Source organism: Zingiber officinale, chromosome 9A (assembly GCF_018446385.1).
Source record: "Zingiber officinale cultivar Zhangliang chromosome 9A, Zo_v1.1, whole genome shotgun sequence".
In the NCBI taxonomy this organism is placed as follows: domain Eukaryota; kingdom Viridiplantae; phylum Streptophyta; class Magnoliopsida; order Zingiberales; family Zingiberaceae; genus Zingiber; species Zingiber officinale.
The window spans coordinates 119,801,681-119,811,783 of record NC_056002.1 but is presented as its reverse complement, the minus strand read 5'-3'; the positions used below and the strand labels follow the sequence as shown (position 1 = coordinate 119,811,783).

General features: G+C 38.8%; 1 protein-coding gene across 9 annotated transcripts in view; it reads left to right on the top strand.

Annotated features, from left to right (window-relative positions):
• The first annotated feature begins 868 nt into the window (after positions 1–868).
• Positions 869–10,103, top strand: part of LOC122020521 (protein ROS1A-like) — a 62,100-nt gene continuing 52,865 nt past the window's right edge. For 2 of the 9 annotated variants that reach the window (XM_042578480.1, XM_042578478.1), the window contains exons 1-3: positions 877–1,130; positions 1,348–1,945; positions 2,123–4,186. In XM_042578480.1, coding sequence (XP_042434414.1) covers positions 1,831–1,945; positions 2,123–4,186 — 2,179 coding nt within the window. In that variant the 5' untranslated portion in view covers positions 877–1,130; positions 1,348–1,830. Of the gene's footprint in view, positions 1,131–1,347; positions 1,946–2,012; positions 4,187–10,103 lie in introns of those variants that run through there. The other 7 variants (XM_042578477.1, XR_006122244.1, XM_042578479.1 and 4 more) reach the window with 7 other exon arrangements.

The following is a 10,103-nucleotide window of genomic DNA, read 5'->3' as shown; positions in this document are numbered from 1 at the left end:
TCCAACCAAATAAATTTTATAAAAATTCAGTTATTCTTAATATTTATCATCTTAATATTATAAATAATAAATTACTCCTATTTTATTTTAATAAATTATTAAAATATAATTTAACGTCCAGTGTACTACCAAGTACCAAACATAGGAGGAAGACAGAAAACTTTGTGACGTAACAAAATTTCTCAATCTTTTAAAATCTGAAACAAAGTTTAAGACATTTTCACTCTTAAATTTATATTTTCTAATTGAATGGAATAAATTAACTCTAAATAATTAAATAAGATTAAGTAACTGATTGAATAATCCAAAATCGTATTTTAAATATACTATCTTCTATCAACCTCTTGGTAAGCCACAACTTGATAATTTACAAGTTACGAAGCGAAAACTAAAATAAAAATTAAAAAGTGATTAAGAAAAAATGATACGTAGTTGTGGCTTACCATTTTTTTTCTTAATCACTTTTTAATTTTTATTTTAGATTTTGCTTCGTAACTTGTAAATTATCAAGTCGTGGCTTACCAATTTTTAATTCCTTGAGAATAGTTAGAAAATCATAAAAGAGACGCATTTCTGTTTATATCAACAAATCACGATCAGTAACAAATTTAACATTTAATATTTTCGTCATGATAAATTTGAAATTATTTATTTCCATTATAAAATTTATTTAATTATTTTTAACTGCGTGAACTTGGCGTCTACTTGCCGTCTTGAGTGGAACAGACACGTGTGCTCCAATTCGCGGGTTCCACCTGCGCACGTGGCGGGGGCTAGCACAGTTCGGGCTAACTGCCGTCTGCTTCCCCGGCGTTTCTCGCTTAAGGTGCGTCGACATACCGTCAAATAATTGACACCCACATAGACCCCACCTCTTCAGACCACTGAATGATGCTGCTTTCCGCGGAACGAGGGAGGCAAGATTTCGAGTAAGAAAAACTCCAGTAGCAGAACAAGTGTTGCCTTATCTCGCTTGGTCTACCAGTTTTTGTTCGCTACTTCGCTTCGGGTGTCGATTTAATTTTAAAGCGTGGAGAACGACAGCAACCACGATCGTGTCTTCTTCTTCCCTCCGATGCTTCAAGGTGGAACCCTTTTCGCAGTCGTAGCGTTGGTTGTTGGGAAATGGAGTAAGATTTGTTATTGTTGTTGTTTTTCAGCATTGATTTCTTCCCTTTTTTTTAGTGTAATCTATTCGGGGATGAAGAATCGGATTGAAGCTAGAATTTGTGTTTTTTTGTTCTTAGCTTATTTTTTGTTTTTTTAGATTTTCTCTGTCGTTGCACCTAAAGCCACTCACTTGTTTCTGCTTCTCTTTTGTTCGAATGTTTCTTTTGTTGGCGACAGATCGAGTTTGATACATTGAAGTGTTGATAAGGAGGAAAGTTCCTCGCTTTCCTGTTTTTTTTTTTTTTTTTGGCTTTCTGGAGCGAGGTAGGGAGAGATCTTCCAAATTTAGCAACACCACGATGGCACATTGGATAAACTGGAATCCACTTGCTGATAACATCGCCGGATAGTTTTGGGGCGGTTCTTGTTGCAGAGGAGGTGAGAGACGGCCATTGAAGTAGGAATATTTGAGCGTATGGGTTTCGGAATGGATTTAAGTAGGAAAGTTCTTCATCGTCGCAGCATGAGCATGAGGATATCAAAGTCCAGCCTCCTTTTCCTGTAACGCCTGCAAAAACATCTACAGTGCAAAGACGATGGATTCCCAGCAATGGTCCGAGGTGCGATAACCAATCTGAATTAAATTGGTCCGAAGCTGTGCGGAGATTCAATTCTGAAGGAGAAGGATCTCCTTCCACGATATCCGTTAGTTGGAATGATATGGCTGCTTCGAAGGGGAACCATTTCTTCACAGTCCTTTGGCAATCTCAAATTTCTGATGGAGGCCCTATTCCCGTAGATGAGTCGCTGTTCCAAAATCCCAGCCTTCTGAATGGTATTAATTCATCAACACTGAAAATCTAAGAACTTGTCCTTTTATTTATTTAAGTTCTTTTATATAGGATCAATCTTATAGTTGTATACGTTACTAGCAGCCACCAGAGTTTCTATGTTTGTGGTTTAGTTGTGCCATCTGCTGCATCCTTCACACCCATATTTTTCTCATCTCCAGAGAATACGGTAACTGTGGATAAGATTGCTGCCATGCCATCATCTACACCTACTAATATGGCAAAGAATGAAGCAGGAAAAGTATTGGCCAATGTGTCTGTGGAGTGGAAACCTCCAAGAGAAAATGAGGCTATATCTTTCACAGACAGTGCAATACTAACAGCTTGTGATCCTGTTTTAGTGAGTTTATCAGATTCTCTAATACCATCTTTATTTGAGTCTGATGATCAACCACTAAAATCCTGGAAGGGAAAGCAAGAAAATCAAGCTATATATTTGAATGAAACACCGCAGCAGAACCTTAGGAAGAGAAAACACAGGCCCAAAGTCGTCCAAGAAAGCAAGTCAGTGAGGACACCAAAGCCAAAAACTCCTGTAACCGATGAAAGAAGTCCAGTTGGAAAGAGGAAATATGTGCGCAAAAAATTTGTAAAAGGTTATAAGTCTCCATCCACCACATTAACTGATGCTACTGACCTGGATAATTCAAATATTAGATCAGTCAGACGATGTCTGAACTTTGAGTTGGAAGTTCTGGAAGCAAGAGATGTATGTCAAGGATCAGCATTTGCATCTACAACTTATGGTCAACCTGAAAGTTTGGCTTCACATCATGGGGAATCTATGAATTATATAAGTACAATGTCGACCATTCAGCATTCGCAACTGTGTGATCCAGCTGTGCATAACCTAGAAAATGGAATGCCATTTGATCTCAATTATTCAGTCGATCAAACAAGATCCTCAATAAGTCAAAGTGCAACTCAATTCTCTAGCAGTGAAAATTTAATGACTAAACATATATTAGATCATTCTGATTCCATTCTACAAAAATGCGGTGCACCTCAGTTTGCCAAAGGTAAATTGGCATCTGATGATTGTATTGACCAGACAACTAATGACAGACACCAAGATAGAAGCAAAATCCTGTCCAATTCAATCAGCACATCATGCATGATGTTCAAACAGAAAAAAGGAGTCTGCACTTTCATTGAATGTGCTTGTATCTCAAGCAATGGCAATCTGATTCATGCCTTTGATAAGAAAAATCAGCTTAATGAATCCTGTGGTATGAGTAACCAGGACTTGCATTCACCAGCAAGGTTCAAGAAGAAAATAAAAAATAGCGACATTGAGTGCACAGGAGATGCCTCATTTGAAAAGCTGTGCATTCCTGGCAATAATTGCAGAGAAAACACTATGGCATTGAATAATGTTCATGTGACGCTTGATGACCCACAAATTTCAGAACAGTTTCAGCCTTTTGACAAAATAGATCAAGGGAAATCAGGAGTAACAGTTCAGAATCATCATCCAAACACAAATAATTCATCTTGTGACATCTTTCATGAAGCACAACCTCTAAACAGCCACGGAATCTGCAGTTCTATGCAGACATTTAAAGGTAATGACAGTTTTAAAGATTTGATTTTTGAGATTCGGGATTGCAATGATGCCCATCTTGAAAAACCCAGCTATATAGCAATACCAAAAAGGGGTACTTCTCAGTCAACAAGTAGGGATGAAGCAGATTTCCAAGGACATCTGATGCCTCTATGGAAGTCTGATTTAGGACTAAAGGTTCCTGATTCTGCAGCAATGCTTTCCAGAGATCAAACAGAGAACATTTCCCATCTTAGGTGTTGTTCAAAATGTCAAATTGGCATAAGTTTTCAAAACTCATTTGCTTCCAATTTGATTCCATTAGAAATGGACCCATGTGGAGATCCTGTAGGTGATATAGTTGAAGAGATTAGACATATAGCTATAAATGAGACCCATGCGAATGCTAGAGAAATATCTGAAAATGCTCTAATTCCTTACAATGGGGTTGGTGTAATGGTTCCATTCAATGGACAGATTAATCTTTCAAAGAAACGAAGCCATCGACCCAAGGTTGATCTGGATGGAGAGACATTCAAAGTATGGAATCTATTGATGGGAAAAGGAGGCAATGCTGGTGCAGATAAACAAGATAGTGAAAAGGAGAACTGGTGGAAAGAAGAAAGGAAGGTTTTCCATGGACGGGTAGAATCTTTCATTGCAAGGATGCATCTAGTTCAAGGTTAGTCTCCATTCTCTATGTTATTTGAGTCAGCAAGTTTACTAATGTGTGGTATTTTGAGATCTCAGTAAATATCAACTTGTGTTTTTATGTTTTTATAATTAGGTCCAGACCAACCACTATCTTTCTGTAAATAGTTAGGAATCATGATGTTTGACAAATAAGTAAATCATTTCATCTGAATCCATTTAAACTTTCATCAAGTCAAATTCATCTTACCTTCCTGAAAATTTATAAGTAATTCAAACTTTAAAAGGCTATATCAGATAGCAATTCATGTTTCTAATGCTTGGCATTTTAAGATAGTAATATGATGTTGGAGGGATCGTGGATCATAGTACCGGAATGCTAGAGGGTGAGTAGCACTTTGACTTGCAAATAAAATCTTTTCTTTCTTTTGCTTAGATTAGTACAAAGTCAAAGCACAAGTTAGCCAACAGAAATATAAGATCAATATAAACACAAAAATCAATTTGCTAATTTAGAAATATAACATGGTCCGGATCTCAAGTCTTACTCCACAACCTAATGATCTGGTAGGTGAATCTAAGCCTAAATTTCCTACTATGAATGAAACTCCTTTGATTGAGGTAGATAACTCGTATAGAATATTTTATTACAAATAAGAAATATAAGTACAAGGAAGATATTATTAAATGTGAGCACTAGATGCCTCAAAATGAGCATAGAGAAGCGAATACTTGCTATGTACAAGTTGTGTATTTGAGATCCCCTTGCACCCTTATTTATTAGTTACAAGAGTGCATTTAAATAGTGGAAAACAATTGTCTCAAATGTCCAATAGTCGACTAAAATCCAGATGAGATAACTTCATCAACCAACAGCTAGTATATAGTCAGCTAAGTCTGCATCCAATCGACTGATCTACTTAATATGCATATAGACAACTAAGTTGGATAAGATCACAAGTTTATCCACCAATGACTTTATCTTTAGTCGATTCCACGAGGATCAAATCGATTCAATCATAGTTAATGGATTAATCGACTCAGCTAGCCAATACAATAAAATTATCTTGTCCAATAGTCATATGAGTTGGAGACCGTTAGGCCGACTAGAAGGGGGGGTTGAATAGCCTGCAAAATTAAAAAGTAAACCCTTCTCGGACTTTCAAAAGAACGCTTGCATTAATTTAAAAGCAATAAACTAAAAGAGTAGAGGCAAGGGAGTTTACTTGGTTACAACCGGGAAGGTTGTTAATCCAAAGAGAATGAAGCGCAATAGATATCTCCTTTCGGGCGGAGAAACCTCTTACAACATTCAAGCACAGAGAAAATAAGAAGCTAAACTAACAATGAAAGCATACAAGTGTTGTAATCAGAATTGCTTGTCTTGTTGAGCTTCTTGAACCACGGCTATATTTATAGCTTTGGTCGGGATAAAACTTTATCCCTTATCGCATAGACCGCGTTTGACTGCGATCTAGATAACATCCAAGTCCGGGCGCCCGGAAGGGTTCCGGGGGCCCCGGACTGGTCTAGGCGCCCGGGCGCCCGGACGCAGAAAGTCAACAGAATTGACTTTTTTTCGATTCGGGCCCTCTGCTCTGATTCAGCTCGCCTCGGACCGGGTCTTCCGCTCCAGCTCCGCTTGCTTTGATGATCTCGACCATCCGGAATAGGGCTCACCCGAACCCAACTTCCGACCTTCTCAAGCAGGCTTCCGCTCCGGCTTCTCGTCCCTTGGAATCGTCACGTGCTTCCTTCTCGTCCGCCAGCGTACTCATCTGCAGCTCTTTATCCCTCGGATGCACCGAGCCCGTCGGCTCTCTCCCGTGCCGACCTTCTCACTAGCTGTGTCTCTTGTTGCCCGAGCAATCTTCCGCTCCGGCTTCTCGTCCCTCGGAAACTCCGCACACTTCTTTCTCGTCCGTCGGTGTACTCTTCCGCAGTGCCTCGTCCCTTAGACGCACTGAGCCCGTCGGCTCTCTCCCGTGCCGTTCTTCTCGCTAGCTGTGTCTTCCGCTCGACTTCCTGTTCCTAAGTTCCTGCACACTTAGACACAGGGTTAAAACACCACAGGACCTAACTTAACTTGTTTGATCACATCAAAACAACCTTGGGATTCCAACAATCTCCCCCTTTTTGATGTGAGCAACCCAAGTTAAGCTAGGTTAATCAACATAAATTAAGAGTAATAAAATTTTGCATGAAAGTGCAAAAAGATAAAAATTTGTAAAGGTACCTCCCTCTAGACTTAATATTCCCTTCTCCCCCTTCGATCACATAAAAAATGGGGTTCCTTAAAACATCTAAGGGTACATTTTTCAAGACAAATAAGAGAATTTAAAATTTGAATTTATCAAGTTAAAATGACTTGAAAAAATTGTTAATATAAAACACAAGTAAAAAAAATGATAGTGAAAGCCTTAAGCCAATTTTTGAAATCTTGAAATATTTTCTGAAAAAATAGAACATGCATTTTGATAGAAGAAAATACATTTTCAAGATTTTAAACGAAAAGTAATTGTCTAAACTTAATGATTTTTTTTTTGTAGTAAAAAAATTGTGAAAAGAATAATGCTAGCGTACTCTTGAAAACAAGAAAATTTTAAGTTATTGTCAATTCTTTTCATTGTGATACTTAAATTTCCATTTTAGTCTATTATAATTTCTCAAATTTAAAGCAGAGAATTTTGAATATACAGAAAATTTAAAACTCTGTATTTGTTCCTCTAACATGTCATTTTCTATTTTTAGTTTGTCGAAATCCGTTAATCGCCAAACTGTTGCTTGAGTTTTTTTTTAACTCACTATTCTTTATTAATAGCTTGTTAGGTTTTAATTTGCAAAAATCTTTCGACAATATAATTTCCAATTCAAAATTTTTTTTCGACAATATAATTTTTCCTTCGCGAAAATCTTTTGACAATGTTTTGATTAAATTAGTCAACTGATCAAGAGGTGGAGGCCATACCTGACTTACCTTGTCGGTTGTTGATTCTCCCCCTGTTGAGTTGTTTTCTTTCGAAGACTCTCCCCCTTTATCGATGCTCATCTGGGATGAGCTTTCAGTGTCCTCGGGATGGAATTCGGTTGTTCGGGCTATCCCGGCAATTTCCTCCGTCTCGGATTCTTCTGACAAAGGCTCGGTGTCCATCGAGAAGTCGGCTTCAAATGGTTCTTCGTAGAGCTTCAAGAACTTTTCCCAAAGTTCTTTTGCGCTTCTGTATTTTCCGACTCTTTCGAGATCCTGGGTAGGTAGTACACTCAGAAGGTGGGATTCAGCCTTACCGTTTGTCATGAATTCATCACGCTGCTCGTCAGTCCATTGATGCTCCTCAAGTTCTTTTCCTTTTGTATCCTTTGGAGCTTCATAACCATACGCCATTATTAATAACATATTAAAATCAGTTTTAAAATAAACCTGCATTCGTCGCTCCCAAAAAGCGAACTCCCCCTAGAACGTTGGTGGGTAGATGTTCGTTCCGGTCATCTCGTTGTTTCAGTCGGCGGTTAGTCTTCCTGAGTCGTCCTTGCTCTGATACCACTTGTTGGAGACCGTTAGGCCGGCTAGAAGGGAGTGTTGAATAGCCTGCAAAATTAAAAAGCAAACCCTTCTCGGACTTTCAAAAGAATACTTGCATTAATTTAAAAGCAATAAACTAAAAGAATAGAGGCAAGGGAGTTTACTTGGTTACAACCGGGGAGATTGTTAATCCAAGGAGAATGAAGCGCAATAGATATCTCCTTTCGGGCGGAGAAGCCTCTTACAGCATTCAAGCACAGAGAAAATAAGAAGTTAAACTAACAATGAAAGCATACAAGTGTTGTAATCAGAATTGCTTGTCTTGTTGAGCTTCTTGGACCATAGTTATATTTATAGGCTTGGTCGGGGCGCTTGGAAGGATTCCAGGTGCCTGGGAGGGGATAAAACTTTATCCCTTCTCGCATATATCGCGTTTGACCGCGATCTGGATAGCATCCAAGTCCGGGGCGCCCGGACTGGTTCGGGCGCCCGGACCCAGAAAGTCAATAGAGTTGACTTTTTTTGGTTCGGGCCCTCTGCTCCGATTCAGCTCGCCTCGGTCCGGGTCTTCCGCTCCGGCTCCGCTTGCTTGGGTGATCTCAGCCATCCGGAATAGGGCTCACCCGAACCCAACTTTCGACCTTCTCGAGCAGGCTTCCGCTCCGGCTTCTCGTCCCTCGGAATCGTCGCGTGCTTCCTTCTCGTCCGCCAGCATACCCATCCACAGCTCTTCGTCCCTCGGACGCATCGAGCCCGTCGGCTTTCTCCCGTGTCGACCTTCTCGCTAGCTGTGTCTCTTGCTGCTCGAGCAATCTTCCGCTCCGACTTCTCGTCCCTTGGAAACTCCGCACGCTTCCTTCTCGTCCGCCGACGTACTCTTCCACAGCGCCTCGTCCCTCAGACTCACCGAGTCCGTCGGCTCTCTCCCGTACTGTCCTTCTCGCTAGCTGTGTCTTCCACTTAACTTCCTGTGCTCCTAAGTTCCTGTACACTTAGACACTGAGTTAAAACACCACAGGACCTAACTTAACTTGTTTGATCATATCAAAATAACCTTGGGGTCCAATAATATGAGTCGACTCAACTGACATTCAAGTCAACTTAAATCAAATAAAGATTAAGTCTTTGCTTGAGCAAAGATTCCAATTGATTTGGCATTACTAACACAAATATGAGTAGATTTAATTTCTCATTTTGATTAGCTTGTATGCTCTTCTAATCTCCAAGATGAAGCTCATGTTTAGACTACGACTAAGAACTCATCTTCCCTTATTTAATGCTCTCAATTAAGCCTATCTAACCTACAATCGTGAACCTAAGGATTGCAAGTCACACAGTCTCGTCTTTTACTTGTCTCAAGTATACATCATCCAAGAGTCCACCTTCTGTCAGGTCTTTAGTCCCTCAGATGCACTAAGTCAAAGGCTTGCTCGATATATCACCCTTCACTATCACCTACAAAGTCCACCTCTTATGATTCCAACCAAAGTTGACAAACGAGCTCTAATCTCCTTATCTTGCAGTCCTCGCCTCCTTGGATTTTCGGATGTCCCATGTCATCCTTTGAACTCCCCTCTTGAGCCTTAAGTCATACCAACTTACTCCGTGAGATCCATGTGCATGCTCCTAAGTCCTATAAACTCCACACTCACATTAGTAACATAGGCAAAACCTAACCTAAAAATCATTTCCTAAACACATCAAAACATTTTGATCGAACACGACCACTAAGTGATTGATTTCACCAACATATGACAAAAATATTATCGCGTCAATTGTCAGTATATTGTAGGCACCTCTATTCATTTTCTTGTGGAATTCTTCAAACAAATTATTAATGATTTATAAGTGTGACAGTGTGTTATCGTATATGATCATCATTAATTTTTAGATCTAATTAACTTAATTTTGCTAGAGTTTATAGAGTTAATGATTATGTAGTATAAATGAAACACTAAAAGAAATCAAAACTCACAAAGAGCAAAATTCAAGATGAATTGAGATGTATGTTATAGATCCAATAGTAACCTATTCTCCTAAATAGGCTCAAGTTACTTGCCTATGCCTAATATGACTATTAAAAACATAATTATAGATTTTATTGAACTATTATACACACCTCTAGTCACTTTCTTGTGGAATTCTCCCGACAAATTATTAATGGTGTATAAGTGTGACAATGTGTTATTATATATGATTATCATAAAATTTTAAATCTAGTTAACTTGATTTTCCTAGAGCTTATAGAGTTAATGATTATGTAGTATAAGTGATGCAACACTTAAAGAAATCAAAACTCACAAACAGAAAAATTCTATAAAAACCAAATAATTTTACAAGATGAATTGAGATCCTTGTTATAGACTCGATAATAACTTAATTTCTCCTAAATAGCCTCAAGTTACCTACTTTCTTATTAAGACTAACA